At 40.7% G+C, this 19266-nt stretch overlaps 1 protein-coding gene across 2 annotated transcripts in view; it reads right to left on the bottom strand.

The window, feature by feature from the left end:
* LOC124798044 (leucine-rich PPR motif-containing protein, mitochondrial-like) overlaps window positions 1-19266 on the bottom strand; it is a 175122-nt gene that overhangs the window by 116230 nt on the left and 39626 nt on the right. For both annotated transcript variants that reach the window (XM_047261265.1, XM_047261264.1), the window contains exons 4-5: window positions 14948-15209; window positions 13373-13604 (exon numbers count right to left, since the gene is read on the bottom strand). In XM_047261265.1, coding sequence (XP_047117221.1) covers window positions 13373-13604; window positions 14948-15209 — 494 coding nt within the window. The remainder of the gene's footprint in view (window positions 1-13372; window positions 13605-14947; window positions 15210-19266) is intronic.

A 19266-nucleotide genomic window follows, 5' to 3' on the forward strand; every position in this document is an offset into this window, starting at 1 on the left:
GGTGTTAGGGCTTAAAGACCCAACGAGTAGATCAACTAAGTGGGCCTTGTGTCTTAGTGAGCACAATTTTGAAGTGATTCATCGACCGGGTAAATTGCACGGAAACGCGGATGGTCTGAGTCGTGAAGTATGCGCCATGGAATGCACAGGAATAAATGAGAACAAATGGGTAGAGGCACAAACCGCAGACACAGATTGTCAACGATATACCTCGCAGCGACAGTTCGTTGTGGAAGACGGGATATTGTACCGTAAAACTAGGAATGGTCCACGCTTACACGTACCAAAAAAACTGCGAAGCGAAATTTTAAGGCAAGCACATGATTCAATTTTTTCTGGTCATTCGGGTCAAAGAGCAATGGAAAGGAGGGTAGCACAGAGTTATTGGTGGTCAACGCGTAGGCAAGATGTCGATCAGTACGTAAAGAATTGCATTCCGTGTGCTCAATGGGCGGAATTGAATCATCAGAAAATCGTGTTGCAACGACTACCAGAGGCGTAGATGTCTTAGGACCGTTTGCGCAAACACCAACGGGTAATTGCTATGTTTTAACAATAATAGATCATTTTTTGCGCTGTGTGTCTATGACAGCTATTCCGGACCAGTGAGCTGAAACAGTGGCTTACACCATGGTACATCAATGGATATTGAAATGTGGAACACCTGAAACTATAATTACAGATCAAGGGTCAAACTTTATGTCCGATTTGATGAAACAGCTATGCGAGTTGTTGCATGTAAAGAAATTGAGAATGAGCGCATTACACCTGCAGGCTAATGGTCGGACCAAGAGAGTTCATACAATAGCTAAGATGTTAAGTTGTTATGTAAATTCTCAACACAACAATTGGGATACCCTATTGGTGTTTGTAGCCGCGGCGTATAACTCAAAAGTGCATGAAAGTACAGAATTGTCTCCGTATGAAGTACTATTCGGTCAGAAGATTCAATCACCGTTTGAATTGCTCAAGACCCCACCAGGAACCGATATTTCGGCTGTTAAGGATTTATCCACAAAGTTGAAAACAATCTGGCGGCAGGTGAAAAAAATGAACACTAAAGCATTAGAGAGACAGGACAAAGTTCACAATAGAAAGGCGGCTTTGCCCAAATATCATGTAGGACAATGGGTGGTGATGACTAATCCGTATGTGCCAAAAGGCAAAACGAAAAAATTTGTATCCCGTTATCAAGGTCCTTTCCAGGTGATCGAGATGCCATCGCCAGTGAATGTAAATTTACAGCTTCCAACTCGCCCTACTATTGTGCATGTGAGCCGAATTAGGCCTTTCAAGGGGAATTTTGAGGAACTTCCTTTCTTGTTTGCAGTAACTTCTAGTGGAGAGAAAGATGAATCTAAGAAAAAGAATAAGAAAGGAGTAGATAAACAAGAGAACCAAGTTAATTGTGGAAGCAATCAGACATGCTATTATGCTCTTAGGCCACGAAGAGCTAGTGTGAGTTGTTTTTCTTTTGTTTCTCAGAAGGTGTGACGTTTGGGTAAGACCAGCAGTTCAAATGACATGGGTTGCGCTGAAGAAGGAAGAGGGAAGATGGAAGTTGTACACTATCTCTCAGCATAGTTATTCTGTTTTGCTTTTTGCAACTTAGGTGAAGCCTTGAAGGTACATCCTATATCAAGTGGTGTTTTGTTCTCGCGACAAGTGGATGTAATTATGTCCGGGCATCAATGGACCTTAAGGGTGGACTGTAATATTTGGGCGATTGAAGACGAAATCTGTAAATTAGAGGATACATTTAATGAACTTCATTCCATGGTGGCTAATCAGTCAAGGTTTAATGACACACAGGGGGAATATCAGCTACTACGATCAGCTTTTGCACGCAATGCGTGGGCACCTAACCCCCGTACTGCTACCTTCGGAACGACTTTTGGGGAGGATTACAGAAAGTTCAATCCGAATTGCCCACTTCCCTGGAGCTACTGGCGACATTAACAGATGAACACTTATCCCTGTACTACAAAATGGCCACTGTTACCAGTACGTGGACGGGTACCCTGCTGAGAATTCATATCATAATACCATTAACATGTAAGGATTGTAAATTTGAATGTTACACCTTGCATACGTATCCAGTGAAGTGGGAAATTTTGCAGAAATTCGTACAATTAACCGTACGAGAAATACTGTTAGTCGCACGTAATAGACAAGCTCATGCGTTCCTCACTGCACAAGACTTGCCGGGTTGTCGAACATGTCCAGTTACCATCTGCCCCGCGAAATTGTTACACACTGTTCCCAAATCTTGTGAGTATTCTCTATTCCGCTCTCAAGAACCAGTTGCGGAGTGCCCTAAGGAAATTATAGAAGGCACGGTGCAGTTCTTTCAGCAAGTGGGTCCACATTGAGTATTTTCAGTAATGGAAAACACAGTCGTTATTTGCGTTTGTTACGGGCAGGGTAAGCAAGGGAGTACGCAAAGAATAGAATTGCAGGGGCAAGGACTGTTAATTAACGGCACACACTGTGACATTTCAGGGCCAACTTTCCGTTTACCAGTCCTGATTACTGGAGCTACAATCATGAACATAACACGCACATTGATCTATGTACCCGACCAACCGGTGCAATTTGTCATGAAAGAAAATCTCACTCTTTTGAATAGCACATTAGACCTGACTTTGCTTGCCTCTTTGGACTGGATGCTAGCAGCTCAGGGTGGACGTATAACTATGGAACATCTTTTTCAACGAGTGCATGAGTACCGTAATGAGCATAAGCAACGCTTACTAGTTATTGGATCATCAGCCACCGCCACCTGTATTTTTATCTTTGTCATAGGATTAGTGTACTATCGGCTCAAGAGAAAGGTAGCCCAAATCCCGCCCCTTCCAACCTTTAACCTAAGGGACCAGACAAAATCACTGAACAGTTGTGATACACTCCAGCAGAACACCAAGTAATGTTTATGGACAAAGATTAGACTGAGGATAGAAATGAATGAACACAGTGTAAATAGTAAATCAAATGAATTTTGTGGTGTTTGTGAAGTGAACTGTACTTGTTTTGACTTTTTGGTTGAATTCGGGGACGAATTCTTTTTGTACGAGGGAGGAATTGTAGAGGACAATGGGTTACTTTTAGGAAATACGGTACGAAATTGTGATTTAGTGTGTTTCAGTGCGCGATGCGCCAGGCTCACGGCAAACGGCAGACAAAGGCCGGCCAGTGCATTATGCAGGTGACACAGTTTTGCAACGAGCATCGGTATGTGTGTACGTGTGCGGCAGCCATCATATCGCAGCATTAGCAGAATTACGCAGGCGCGGGCCGCATGTGGTGCGGTTGCATTAGCCAATTCATCGAGAACCCTCTAATAAACACGCCGCCGTGTAACCGGTGGATTCAGCAGCGGTCTGCACTATTTTAGGGCATCAGAGGTGGGCATCGGCATTCGGTTTGACTGACTGGGCGTTCAGTCGCTGTCACATCATTGTCATCAGTGACCCCGTCTCCGAGGACCGATCCATGGGGGGCGTTGCCTGATGCTGCATCGGCGACTCCCGACGTCGTCATGAGCCGCCGCGTCTGCGAGCTGGGCCGCACCTCGAGCTGCTAACCTCCTACCTCCTGCGCAGCTGCTGACCGAGCGCGGAATCGCATTCCCCGGACTGCGTGCATCAGCTCGTCTTCACCACGACACAAGCGGTGGGGCTGAGCTAGCAGAAAATGTATTGGAAGAACCAACAATAAAGAGGAAGAGCGCCAAAAACAGCCACCTTCTTCTACCCAGCCTCGCCCCACAATCCCGACCATGTCACCTGCTCCGGTCATCCCATTACAATACAGTCCGGACATCTCTCCCTGTGATTATGCCATTTTTGGTCCCCTTAAAAAGGCTCTGAGGGGCAAACGATTCACTTTCGATGATGAAGTCCACTGTCCGTGCAGAACTGGTTAACATCGCAGCCCTGGGACTTTTATGAGACAGCCATTCACCACCTCGCGTCACAGTGGGACAAGTGTCCCAACAGCTAGGGTCAACACTTGTAACATACAGGTATTGGTATTTGTAATTATGCCTCCAGCTTGTTTCTTTTGGAACGTCCCTTATATATGAAATACTGAGTAAAACTGGAATGTTATTAAATGTACTAAGGGGAGGAAAAATTGTGCAGAAAGGTTGTTATTTGTGGTGATTTTAATATTAATGCTGACTTTAAACTTAATGAAAAGTTTGCTATGCATATGAAGGATCTTGTACCTGTATATGGCTCAAGTCTCAACTTTGAGGACTGTTGTTGTTGTTGTTGTTGTTGTTGTTGTTGTTGTGGTCTTCAGTCCTGAGACTGGTTTGATGCAGCTCTCCATGCTACTCTATCCTGTGCAAGCTTCTTCATCTCCCAGTACCTACTGCAACCTACATCCTTCTGAATCTGCTTAGTGTATTCATCTCTTGGTCTCCCTCTACGATTTTTACCCTCCACGTTGCCCTCCAATGCTAAATTTGTGATCCCTTGATGCCTCAAAACATGTCCTACCAACCGATCCCTTCTTCTAGTCAAGTTGTGCCACAAACTTCTCTTCTCCCCAATCCTATTCAATACCTCCTCATTAGTTACGTGATCTACCCACCTTATCTTCAGCATTCTTCTGTAGCACCACATTTCGAAAGCTTCTATTCTCTTCTTGTCCAAACTGGTTATCGTCCATGTTTCACTTCCATACATGGCTACACTCCATACAAATACTTTCAGAAACGACTTCCTGACAATTAAATCTATACTCGATGTTAGCAAATTTCTCTTCTTCAGAAACGATTTCCTTGCCATTGCCAGTCTACATTTTATATCCTCTCTACATCGACCATCATCCGTTATTGTACTCCCTAAATAGCAAAACTCCTTTACTACTTTAAGTGTCTCATTACCTAATCTAATCCCCTCAGCATCACCCAATTTAATTTGACTACATTCCACTATCCTCGTTTTGCTTTTGTTGATGTTCATCTTATATCCTCCTTTCAAGACACTGTCCATTCCGTTCAACTGCTCTTCCAAGTCCTTTGCTGTCTCTGACAGAATTACAATGTCATCGGCAAACCTCAAAGTTTTTACTTCTTCTCCATGAATTTTAATACCTACACCCAATTTTTCTTTTGTTTCCTTTACTGCTTGCTCAGTATACAGATTGAATAACATCGGGGAGAGGCTACAACCCTGTCTCACTCCTTTCCCAACCACTGCTTCCCTTTCATGCCCCTCGACTCTTATAACTGCCATCTGGTTTCTGTACAAATTGTAAATAGCCTTTCCCTCCCTGTATTTTACCCCTGCCACCTTCAGAATTTGAAAGAGAGTATTCCAGTTAACATTGTCAAAAGCTTTCTCTAAGTCTACAAATGCTAGAAACGTAGGTTTGCCTTTTCTTAATCTTTCTTCTAAGATAAGTCGTAAGGTTAGTATTGCCTCACGTGAGGACTAGACAACATTAACACAAGCTACTGCAACATGTCTTGACAACACTTAGTAGTAACTATCACATTATGACAAAAAAATTCATTTTAATTATAAGCACATATTTTTGTACTGCTACTAAATTTTAACAAAATCTGCATCATAAACAGAATCAGAAAATTGTCCAAGATAATGTGCATCAGTTTTTAAAATATTAGGAAAAATGTACTCGTCAGTTAGCAAAATGTGTTCAATAAACATCAACTACAACAACTACATAAGGCAATTCATTAATTTATTCACTGAATGTTTTTACATTACATTTGTTGTATTCCATGTATTCTGCCAAGAGGGGGCTGTGGGATGAGAAAAGAAGTCAGAGATGTACATTTTATTTACATGAAATATAAAGAAATGATTTAACATTATGGACAATTATAGTAGCCTTGTGTGAATCCTAATTATATTATTAACTTAAAACATTAATATTAAGTATTTCAGTGAAAATGCTCCACAGTGGAGAGGGAGCTGCCCAGCAAAACATTCTTTACTTTAGTCTTAAACTCCAACATAATATTTGCAAGGTAGTAATATACTCAAGCAGACTTTGAATAAATATGTGTTCATGTACTTTTCTCCTTTCTGTACCAATCTTAATCTCTTGATGTCTTTGTAGTAGCGTGTTTTGTCCTATTGTTATAGTCATGCTTTTCAGTATTTTTTGAGAAAAGAGAAATACTAGAAATGACAAAGGCCATTAATGACTATACAGGGCAATTCGGAGAAATAGTAAATATTTTAGGTTATGGTAGTATAGATTAATCTGAATAAAACATTCCATATGGTATGTGTCCAATTTCTAATGGTTCCAGAGAAAAGTTTTCATTTTGCATTTTGATACTCTAGTTGCTATAGGTTTATTTATCAACTGTCGTTTTTGTTTCGATGTTCAACTTGTGAAGTTGTGGTCGAGTTTACATAAATGAATTTTTCATTCGTGACTGTGATTTGTAGGCCACTTCCACAATATTTACAAATGCTAGGTATGACAATATGGCATTTGTGTAAGGGATTTGCAACGGAAATGATGATGCTGCTTGGAGAGAATGTAGTAGACGAGTTCCTAACTGGAGAGTCGCAGATGTTATAGCGTTTTCTTGTGTTTTCACTAAACCAAGTCTCAGCAGTCAAATTTCCTCGTAGTTTGTAAATGAACAAATTATGCCTTAATTAGGCGCTCAGTCCGGAACCGAGCGACTGCTACAGTCGCAGGTTCGAATCCTGCCTCGGGCATGGATGTGTGTGATGTCCTTAGGTTAGTTAGGTTTAAGTAGTTCTAAGTTCTAGGGGACTGATGGCCACAGATGTTAAGTCCCATAGTGCTCACAGCCATTTTTTATGCCTTAATTATAAAATGTTATTCATTTGGTGGAACACAGTCTTTCAACAAGCAAATGAAGAATTTCTATACATACAAGAATATGGCAGATAATATATATGCAAGACCTCAGTCCTTATCATTTGGAGCAGACCCAACAACTTAGAGGAGGAGTTGACGGCAGTAGACTGGAATTTTGACACTGGATAATTCTAATTCAATGAGTAAGCCCCCCCCCCCCCTTTAAGTCATAATGGTAGCCCTAATACCTGTAACTCTCATCAGTGATATGATAATCACCCACAAGCCTTTGTGGACACATGAGTTTCAAGAACACTTCACTGTGAATGTACTATTCTGAATCTGCATCTACATTTATATTCTGCAAACCACTGTGAAGTGCATGAAAGAGGGTACATCCAATGGTACCATTTTTTAGGGTTGTTTCCTTGTTCCGTTCATGTATGGAGCACAGGAAGAATGATTGTTTAAATGCCTCTATTTGTGCTGTAATTAATCTAAGCTAGTCCTCATGATCCTACAGGAGCAAAATGTAGGGGATTTTAGTATATTCTTAGAGCCATCATTTATAGCCAGTTTTGAAGACTTTGTAAGTGGGCTTTCTTGGGATAGTTTGTGTCTATATTCAAGAGTGTGCCACTTCAGTTTCTTCAATATCCATGTAACACTGTCCCATGGATCACACAACCTACGACTATTTGTGCTGCTCTTCTCTGCATACATTTTATATCTCTTTTTAGTCCCATTTTAGTACAGTCCCACACACATGAGCAATATTCCAGGATGGGTCACAAGAGTGATTTGTAAGGTGTCTCCTTTGTAGACCAATTACACTTCCCCAGTTTTCTACCAATAAAACAAAGTCTGCCACTAGCTTTACCAAAATCGGTGTCTATGAGATAGCTCCATTTCACATCCCTGCAAGGTGTTACACTCAGATACTTGAATGAGTTATTTATTCCAACTGTGACTCACTGATATTACAGCCACAGAATACTGCCCCACCCCCCCCTCCCCCTTAAGTGCACAATTTTACATTTCTGAACATTTAAAGCACGTTGCCAATCTTTGCAGCACTTTCAAATATTATCAAGAGCTGACTGAACATTTATGAAGCTTCATTTACGCAGTATTTTGTTATAGACAAGTGCATCATCTGCAAGAGGTTTGAGTTTACTATTAATATTGTATGCAAAGTCATTAATATACAACATGAATAGCAAGAGTCGCAACACACTGCCCTGGGGCACACCCGAAGTTACTTCTATATGTGTTGATGACTCCGCATCCAGGATCGTTTGTTGCATCCTCCCTACCAAAAAGCCCTCAATACAGTCACAAATTGTGATTGATATCATTATATTGTACTTTTGATAATAAGCATAGATGTGGTACAAATTCAAATGCTTTTTGCAAACAAAGATGTACTGAATATTTCATTATTTCATGTGAAAAAAGTGTGAGATAGTTTTCACATGATCAACATTTTCAGAATCCATGCTGGTTGGCATGGAGGAGATCATTCTGTTCAAGAGATCTCATTATGTTTGAGCTCAGAAAATGTTCTAAGATTCTACAACAAATCAATGTCAAGGATATTGAAAGTTATCTGGATCACTTCTACTACCTTTCTTGTAAATGTATATGGCCTGTGAGGTGTCTTCTTTACTCCTTATTTATTTACAGTCTGCTAGAACTTCTTTATCATTTTTATGATGTGGTATGGTACACAATGTCCGCCCTCGTGGTCTCGCGGTAGCGTTCTCGCTTCCCAAGCACGGGGTCCCGGGTTCGATTCCCGGCGGGGTCAAGGATTTTTCCTGCCTCAAGAAGACTGGGTGTTGTTGTGTCGTTTGCATCACCATCATTCATCCCCGTTACGGTCGGAGGAAGGCAACGGCAAACCACCTCCATTAGGACCTTGCCTAGTAAGGCGGTGCGGGTTTCCCGCATCGTTCCCCTACGGTCTGTAAAAGAAGCATGGGACTTCATTTCCATTTTTTCCATGGTACACAATAAGTTGAGTAGCCTGATGTGTTTCCACATCATCTTAAAGGGCCTCATTATCTAGACTTTCTTGAAAACAATGTTCCAGAATTGTTGGAACAGATTCCTTTGGTTACAAGGATAGGTATTTCCTTCCAGCATGACATGACCCACGAGATTTCCCAGAAGATTGATTGGCAGAAGTGGTCACATTCCTTGGCCACAGAGGTTCCTGGGTCCTACCCCTTCACACTTTTTCCTTTGGGGATGATTGAAAGACAAAGTCTACAAAGAAAAAGCAAACACAATAGACAAACTGATTGTTCAGATTATGAATAGTGCTGCTCTATTAAAAGAGTGCCCACATGACTTCAGAAAAACTGCATGTGGTGTTGTCAAGAGAATTGAGAAGTGCACTAAAGTCACAGCACAACTGACAGACCTCCATTCTCTTGAGTAATTTATGCAGCATACAAATAAAGCTGGTCAATAGCTCTCAAGGGAAGATCATCCTTTCTGGGATGGAAGTCATCTCTGAGTCAGACGGGAGTATGCATTGCCTGGGAGTGTGCAGTGAGAGGGAGAAGAAGTATCATTTCCAGCAGTCTTTCTAGTGATTTTAATTTAAAAAATGGTTCCTTGTACATAGCCACTTGAAAATTATGAGAATTACCATCAAGGAGTATTGTCTGAATCACTGAAGAGCACACCAGTAGACTCTAATTTCCATCGCAGTTTCCTAAGTCCACCATGGAAGTGGTTGTTTGTGACAAAGGTCACTGAAGAATGGGATTCTTACATCTGTGGCATCTCCAATATCAGCATTAAATCTCAAAAAGGTCATCAATTGGTCCAGATGGGAAGTGTAATGATACCTTATTCTGCACAACAGTGACTGTGCGGTTTTTGTCATACTTTCTAAAAGACTGGGTAAAGTATCATCATGGCTGTAAGATAAAAAGAGCAATTTTACACCATCTGTTAGCAGTCGGTCCAGAGAGCTGACCCAAGCTATAGAATAGAGACAAGGAGTTCTGCCAAGCTGAGAAAAGCCACAATTGCTACAAGTGGATTGTGATTTACCTATTGCCGCTGAGATCAATGTTTTTTTGTTGTTTAGTAGATGAATAGAAAGACTGTCCTATACTTACAGGTGAAGTTTTGGCAATTGAGATCATATGCAGATTTATTTTGAAGAATCAATATAGATGTGAATCCCCTAGGCGAAACTATCATCCAACTGGCTACCCACAACTGATGCCTTGCCAACCTGTACCCATTAGACACACACTCTGAAGACTAGGAGTGCCCCAATCTAAGACTTTCGCCCTGTAGACAAACTAATACTAACAAAAATATGATTATTCAGAACATTTGAAACATGGCACAAAAAATGAAACATGAGTTTCAGAAATGGTGCAAAAGCTGTCACTACTCTACAGCACTGTTGACTTTCAAGGCTGGTTACAGTTTTCTGGATTCAGCAATAGACAGCCAAGAGGATAACATATTGTTGTCATTCACTTTGCTTATATCGTCACTGCTGTAACAGAGCAATTGATAGTGGATGCAAATCGTAGCTGTGACTGGTTCATACAGACAATATGATCCTAATTTTAAGTTAATGGTGATTCATGAGGTAGAGAACACAAACAACTGTGCAGCAGGAAGAAAAATGGGTGTCACAGAAGTGAATGTTTGTACATGGTGTCAGATGAAGAATAAATTACAGAATGCAAGCTCTAAAATCTTTTAGGGGATCAAAGCAAGGAAGGTTTCACAAATTCAAACAGTAGTTTGTTCTTTACAAGCAATACAAACACAATCAAGGCTTCTTGACTACTCAAGAAATTATCCAAATGAAGGTGCATAATGTAACTCAAAGCAAGTACTAGTTAGTGCATGAGGATGATGATGAGTGTGGAGCCTACATTACAACGCAGATCACTGCTAGCTCATACTGTTTATTTTGATACACCATCAAACATTACATTTGATGTGAAGAGCACTGAAAGTGTTCCCATAAAAAGTTCTGGCTATGAAAAGACCAGAATAGTTTGTAATATTTATTAGTCATAATACGTTAAAAATAAAATTTTATCATGGAGTGTCTTAAAAAAGGGAGAGTTTGTCTTATATTCACAGTTGTTTTATTCAAGTATACATGGTATGACCGAAATGGGGAATTTGAAGCACTGCATAGGTGATTGCACGTAGGGCTATACACCACAGTGGTAAACCACGATCATCACCTTTTCTGGGAGTGTGGTCATTATGAACATAAGAACAAATGCTCCTGTATCAACTGTATTACTCCTTAGTCGTTTCTGTGTACAGATGATGAACTACACCCCTCAGTGTCCCAAGTTGGCATTTAGTTCTTCAACAAATAGTAAAGTCAAGTCTTGGAAAAAGGTAATTCCTATGTCTTGTTGAATTTTAATGGGGATAGAAGAAGTAAAGGTAAGTTAGGCTTGAAACTAATCGGAGTCCATTGCCATGATCAGCAGGGAGCTATTTTGTGTCTTTCGCAATGAAACCATCTCTCCAAACTTGTCCTCAATGTGTTCTATGAAAAATTAAGCTTTGGTCATTAGAAAGGCCTTGGCATCTGTTCTAGTATAGACTAGGACTGTGGTGAGAGGGTTCTTGAGACTGGGGTCGTCATCCTTCCTATCACGGTATGGCCAAGTGTGGGAACGCTTTCAAGTTGTACTGGTGAGCGTCATAGTAAGATTTCTGTTCTGAAGAGACTGCCAGGGTCTTATGATAAGTCTGAGTTGCTTCATTGCAGATTGTTCACCTTGGTGTCACCTACTCCGGCTGTGAGCTCTCTCCGTGGTTGTCACCCCACCATGGCAACAGTGATGAGTGCTCCCCTGAGTCCCTCTGGAGATGGTTACCTACTCTTTGGCCTGTGTAAAAAGTTTACAGTGCAGATGCCAGCACTATGATCCCTATATTGCCAGGTGGCTATGCTGTACAGCTACAAGGTGATGCTAATACAATGGGCTGGCCACCATTTTAGGTTTTGAATATGGTATGTAGTTTCCCAGAACTGTGGTACAGAATGGTCACACCTGGGCACCTATCCGTATACAGCATTAGGTGCTCTACCCAGTACAATTTGTGCTTTGGAGAGATTTGGAAAAGAATAGAAATAAATCTTCTGTAAGGACTGAAAGTAGTTAAAAAAGGTACAAAGTAACTAAGGAGTCTGGAGAAAAAGACAACATAAGACATGAGTGAAAGCTAGGCTGTCATCAGGAAGCCAGGCAAAGATAGGGTGAGTGTGGGAATACAATAAAAGGACATGGGAACCACATTACAGCAAAGGAGTACTGCAATTGCTCAGGGACCCATGCTCACCACACATGTGCCCGCAACCGGCGTAGGCTCTCAGGAGGAGGAGGAGGAGGAGGAGGAGGAGGAGGAGGAGAAGGAGAAGGAGGAGGACGGGGAGGGGAGGGGGAAGGCAAGGAGGAGAGGAGAGAGGGAAGGGGGTGGCAGTGTAATGGCACTTAGGCACAGGGAATTCGGTGTGTACCAGGGCTGCAGACACATATGTGCTTAGAATTTAAAAAAAAAAAAATAATAATAATAATAATAATAATAATAATAATAATAATAATATAACTTCATTTTCTGAAGTGATAATTAAAACCCTTCATATAGTCAACAATTAATAATAATAATAATAATAATAATAATAATAATAATAGTAACAAATATTTTAGACAGAGTGAGTGTGCACACACTCAGGCGCGCTTGAACACACACACACACACACACACACACACACACACACACACACACACACACACACAGGTCTACAATGGTATTTGTCTTTCTTAGTCTGTTAGCTCCAACAACAGTCCCCTGAAAGCATTGTACACTCACTTTCTCAACTGCAAGGTGAGTGGTTACTTTTACTTCATACTTTACTTATGATTTCCTATTGGCAAGTTTCTAACTTTCAAATGAATTATTTTGTGTGTGTGTGTGTGTGTGTGTGTGTGTGTGTGTGTGTGTGTGTGCGTGCGTGCGGCACACATATGTCTGCATACCAGCTAGCTAGCTCACACACACACACACACACACACACACACACACACACACACACAACCCACTCACCTGTGCTCTGCAACTATTTTGTGTATGTTGAAATATTTTGCGTCAATTACCTTAAGAGTGTTGTGCTGTTAAGAGGGTACATTTGAAGTATTATAAATATAGTTTCTTCCTCGATAATTATTATTTTGTGTAAAGTACTCTACTCTTGCACTGTGACCAAAACCACTGTGCATCTTCAGATTATTTCAGATCATCATCATACTAATACAAGTGAACATACATTTTGTATCCTCACAAATAACTTTGAATTTTGTTGCTGATTGTTTTTGAGAAGATATGTTGGTAACACTTGGCTAGTCTTAAAGAGGAAAAAAGAAGTATTCAAATTTTTCCACAAGGAAAATAAAATCTTAAGAAAAGTTACATCAGTATTTAGAATAAACAATTAAATGAACACACATGTGCAGCTTATGTGGACAACTTGGTCACTAACCTTGCTGAAAATTTGGTAATTTGTTGAAAGGGCAGTTTTCCTTAGAATATTTAAAATGTGCTTTTCACTAAAAGATACTGATGAAGCCGTGGCATCTGTGTAAGTTGTTTTGAAACCATTTATATCCCCTGCTTCACCAAAACCTTCAAGTAATGATGCAAAGCTATCCACACTGGGCAATATATGAGCAGCTCGCATAGTTTCAAGGATTTTTTGACAACCTTCATGGTCTCTGCAAATATTTAAAAAATAGTAATATCAATGGTAACTAATCAAGAGCCATTTAATAGGGGAAATAGTTCTGAAACAGGGTACAATAGCAAAGGTTGATAGTAGCACACACAAATCCTATTTTCTATAAAACAGAAACCCATTTTACTGGAACAGAAGAAATACCTAGCTACATAATGCAAGTTACAGAATGAAGATCTAACAATGGAGTGTTTCTTTCCTGTGTTTTTTTCTTTCTTAACATCTGAGAAAGACACCACTTTTCTGAAAATTAGGTAATCTACTTAAGAAGGCAAAAGCTGTTTTCTTTCAATGTATAAGTGGTTGAAATGGCAGCAGTTTGCACTTTTAAATATAGGGTGCCCCATGAAACCTGAGCAATTTATATATTTATTAAATGGTTTAAGATACAAAGCAAGGTTTTTAATGAGGGATAATATGCAAAGATGTGATATTTTCCTATATGGTTAATATTATCAAACTGAAATCAACTGAGGTATTGAAACAGGTATAATGTTTCTTAAACAACCCTATATGCTTTTTACATGGGATTTATTTTTTGTTACAAGAGTATAATCATGTAACATGTGAACAAAAAAGTCTCCAAAAAAAAAGCTGTTTTATTGGCTATAAAAGTTGCATGTATTAATCATACAGTACAACACACTCCCCTTTCTCTCTTACGAGTCTCACAAAAAAGAAGTATTTTTTTTTTATGTGATGTCGTTTTGGTGACTTGCAAATCAATGATGATGAGGGTAGTACAATACCCAGTCACTAAAGTGGAAAAAATCTCTGACCTGTCCAGGAATGGAACCTTGGACTTCTGCGTGGCCATCAGCCACACTGACCACTAAGCTAAGGAGGCAGATAAAACCAAACAGAAACCTTTTTCTGGAGTTCTGAAAGTGTAAGGAAAATGAATATACTTGAAAATGAGAAATTTACAGACCAGATGAAAATGATACTGTAGAAAGTAAATGGACAAGTGATACAAGTACTTTTAATTTTTGTTTAAAAAGTAATTACCAGTCTTCAGTTCTGTACTTTTACTTTGCTGTAAAGCAGCTCATCTTTATGATCTCTACATGACAGATATGTAACCAGTTACAAAGGTTATGCAAAGGCTAACTCAAAACTGACAACATGAAACCTTGTCAGTATCTTTAAACAATATGATACATCTTTTTCTTCTGTAGTTTCAGAAGACTGAGTTTTAATATCTATTTCTGACTTCTTTTCCATGTATCTACCCTTTTGGCAGCCTGGTGACAAAAGTTGTCATTCTGTATTGTTAAATATGGGTGAAACTTACACATTTCATTCTATATTCTATATTCATACCTTAGTTTGGCATTGCATTTCAAAAGTGCATTGAACATACGTTCATTTGCAGGCAAATTTTCCCTTTTCATATGCTGTATTACTTCCGCAGCAGCATCTATATTACCACCTTCACACATGAGTTCCAATAATAAGAGATACGTAGTCTCAGTTGGCATCACATTTCCCATTAACTCAAGAAAGTTTGGCAAGGATATTAGATTTCTGTTTTCCAGGTGGCTATACAGAAGTGCATTGTAGTGATCCACAGTAAGTGGGCAACCTGCAGTAGAATTGATTTATTGTAATACTCGTAATACAGTCTTAAATGATCAGCACCTGGGATACCAAAAATATGTACACATTATAAATAGAAAAAATATATATATAAAATACACTTACACTAAATTTAACAGGTAGCAGTTTCAACAGCAGCTCAAAACAATGTTAACCCAATGATCAGATGCTTTTAGGCCTAACGATTACCACTTCAGTACGCCAGATTGAACGAATGGTGAGGGGAAAATGGAACAATTGAAAGAAAAAAAAAAAAAAAAAAAAAAAAAAAAATCACACAAGATAATATTTGTTATCCCTACCAACCATTCTTAACACTCACTCTCGTCTCTTTTGCCTTTGTTTCACAAAGGATCAACTTCCAACTCCAGGCAGGCAAGGCTGATTGTTAGTTATTAAATTTACTGTTTACTGTGTCTGCTGGTGGGGGTTAATGTTCAGATTCTGATTGTGTGCTTTATACCTTTCTAAGGTTAAGTTCCAACTTCGTAACAATAGTGTTTATGTAGTTCATTTCTATATGCATTTTGTAGAGGCTCTGGGGGCATTACCAGAAGGTAGTCAAGTTTTTTAACATATTAACAAAGAAATGCATCAAACAGAAAGACAATGGACTACTGTAAGACACGTTAATGAGATAAATTTTAATGATACAGAAATGATTTGAACAGTAAGAAGCCTACAGAAATGTACATCAAGGGCTCAGTTACGCACAGAATGGGAAAGTTGCCAGCCATTGTTTTCCATAATACAGTACAGAAAATAAGGGTTTAACATACCATCAACGATTAGGTCATTAGGGACAAAAACTGGATGCAGAAGCAATCAGCGAACTTTTCAGTAAAAACACCACAGTATAATCCTTTATCAATTTACGGAAATGATGGAAAACCTAAATCTTGTTAGCTGAAGGGAATTTGAATTCCACACCTCTTGAATGAAAGCCCAGTGTATTATGCAGCAACACCTTGCTCAGTCACCACTTTCTGAAACAGATTTCATTCATAGTGATTCTGGATGATTACAAAAAACTTAAATACTGATGGGTGGCACAGGAAGTTAACTGTTCTTGCTTCCCCAACCGATACAGTATGACAACTGCTCTACTGTACGCAATATCTCACTTGGTTGCTGTCTATAGACAGCACCTAATAAAATCATATACTTTAGAGCCTTTTATTCTTCAGGACTCTCTAGTGATATTGATAGCATGTGCTTGAAGGGATTCGGACTTTGAAGTATTCAGACTTAACCCCACAAATGGTAGGTTTGCACCACCAGCCACTCAGCCAAGTGTGTGAATCAAATATTCAAACTTGCAGTCCCTAACATCACAATCAACAGTAGGATAAAACTAGCCTGTATCACATTCCCTATTAGTGGGTGAGCAGCCTAATGCTTGGCAAATTCTGCTTCAGAATTATAAGAGAGGTGACACTGAAGGATCAGAGAGCAATGTCACTGTGAATTATTGACCACCACAAGCCAGTTATAGCTGTGGTAACTTCTCTAATATGTCTTGCTGGAAACTCTCAGAGCCAAAAGGATTGTCATGCTTTTGCAGTCCCTGTGCTTACTGAATATTGAGAGCACGCCCACTTTTGCCCATCTGCTCAACACAAGGTTTCTGTCCTCACTGAGCTGGCCTTGGACCAGTTGTGTTATTCTTTGACAGGCGTACCACCCGAGGTAAATTCCCTGCCTGGCAGCAACCTCAAGTCAGACAACGTAAGAGACATTGTGCACCAGCACATAAGGCGCATGTCATTCTGTGGTACACATACGTGGAGCTATGGTATTAACACTGCACTAACACCATGATGCTGGGTATTTATTCCACTACACATGCACTTTGCCTAACAGAGTAAGTGGTATTTTATGTTCCCTTGCCTGTGATTTTTGGTAGATAGCAGGTAGAGACATTCCACCAGTACAATAGGCACATGGAACTGTTCCAATTACTATGCAGCCCCTTACTATCAGCAATCATTAAGTTTTTCACAAGCGATTATTTGTGCTCTTACAAACAATGTAAACTCCAGGTAGGAATATCAACAATGTAGGAAAAGACAGATTCCTACTCACTGTACAGAAGACAATTAAGTTGCTGACAGGCACAATTAAAAAGACACTTACATGAAGCGCCACAGTCTTCATCAGTAAAAGAGAGACACATACTATTCATACACACAAGTAAGCACCCTTATGCAAATATGACCGCCAACTCCAGCATCTCGGGCCAGAATGCAACTATCACTTGGAATGCAAATAGCAATCTGGAGGGAGTGGGGGAGGGGAAGGGATAGTAGTGTATGGGTGGAGAGTGAGAGACGAACACTGTCTGGTGAAGTGTGCAGGGACTAGAACGACATCAGGCGCAACGTCAGTATGCTGTGGGGCAGCTGGGAAAAAAAAAAGGAGAGGAACAGGGAAAGACAGGTGGATGCATTTGTAGAGGGCTGCCAATCTCCCAATAAATAGGGTGGGAGATGAGAATGGGGAGGAGATGATAGGACAGAGGAGGTGTGGGTACAGTATGTTACCATGGTTGAGGTCCGAATAATTATGGGGGCAGAGAATGTGTTGTATGGATAACTCCCATCAGTGTAGTTCAGAAAAGCTGGTGGTGGAGGGAAGGATTCAGGTGGCTCAGATAGTGAGGCAGCCATTAAAATCAAGTGTGTTACATTCAGCTGCATTTGTGCCACATGGTAGTCAAGTTTGCTCTTGGCCACAGTTTGGTGGTGGCCATTCATCCTGATGGACAGCTGGTTGGTAGTCATTCCAATATAAAAATCTGTGCAATGATTGCAGCTGAGCTGGTAAATGACATGGCTGCTTTCACAGGTGGCCTGGTCCCTGATGGGGTAGGATAAACCTGTGACAGGACTGGAATAAAAGATGCTGGGTGGGTGGACTGGGCAAATTTTGCACCTGGGTATTCTATAGGGATAAGATTCTTGTGGCAAGGGGTTGGGATTGGGAGTGGCATAGGGGTGAACTAGGATGCTGTGGAGGTTGGGTGGATGACGCAACACCACTTTAGAAGGGGTAGGATGTCCCTCATTTCAGGGCATGATGATGGGTAATCAAAGCCCTGGCAAAGGATTTGGTTCAATAGTTCCAGTTCAGGGTGGGACTGGGTGATGAAGGGTACACTCCCTTGCAGTTGGTTCTTGGGGGAGATGGGAGGATTGGGGTGTGAGGGGAAATGGCATGGGAGATCTGTTTCCGGACCATGTCTGGGGAATAGTGTCTGTATGTGAAGGCCTTGGTGAGACTCTCAGCATACTGAGCAAGGGAGTTCGTTGGTTGGTTTTGGGGGAAGAGACCAAACAGCGAGGGTCGCATCATATTAGAGAAGGGCAGGGAAGGAAGTCGGCCATGCCCTTTCAGAGGAACCATCCCTGCATTTGCCTGGAGCGATTTATGGAAATCACGGAAAACCTAAATCAGGATAGCCGGATGCAGGATTGAACCGTCGTCCTCCCGAATGTGAGTCCAGTGTGCTAAGCAAGGGAGTTGTTCTCACTGCAGATACACCGTCCTTGGGTAGCCAGGCTGGTGTGAAAGGGATGACAGCTGTCAAAACGCTTGTACTGTTGGTGGTTGGTGGATTTAATGTGGACAGATGTGAAGACAGAGTCATCAGTAAGGAGGTGGTCAACATCTAGGAATGGGACACACTGGACTGGGGCCCAGCATGTGAAGTGCGCGGTAGAGAAGGTGTTCAGGTTGTGAAGGAACAAAGATAGGGCGTCTTGGCCCTGAGTCCAGATCATGAAGATCTCATTAATGAACCTGTACCACACTAGGGGTTTGGTGTTTTGGGAGGCTAGAAAAGTCTCCTCTAGATGGCCCATAAAAAGGTTGGCATAGCAGGGTGCATGCGGGTGCCCATGGCTGTGTCGTGAATTTGTTTATATACCTTCCCTTCAAATAAGACGCAGTTGTGGATTAGGATAAAGTTAGTAAAGTGTATGAGGAATGAGGTAGTGGTTCTGGAGTCTGAAGGACATTGGGAAAAATAGTGTTCAATAGAG

The sequence above is a fragment of the Schistocerca piceifrons genome, chromosome 5 (assembly GCF_021461385.2).
Source record: "Schistocerca piceifrons isolate TAMUIC-IGC-003096 chromosome 5, iqSchPice1.1, whole genome shotgun sequence".
NCBI lineage: Eukaryota > Metazoa > Arthropoda > Insecta > Orthoptera > Acrididae > Schistocerca > Schistocerca piceifrons.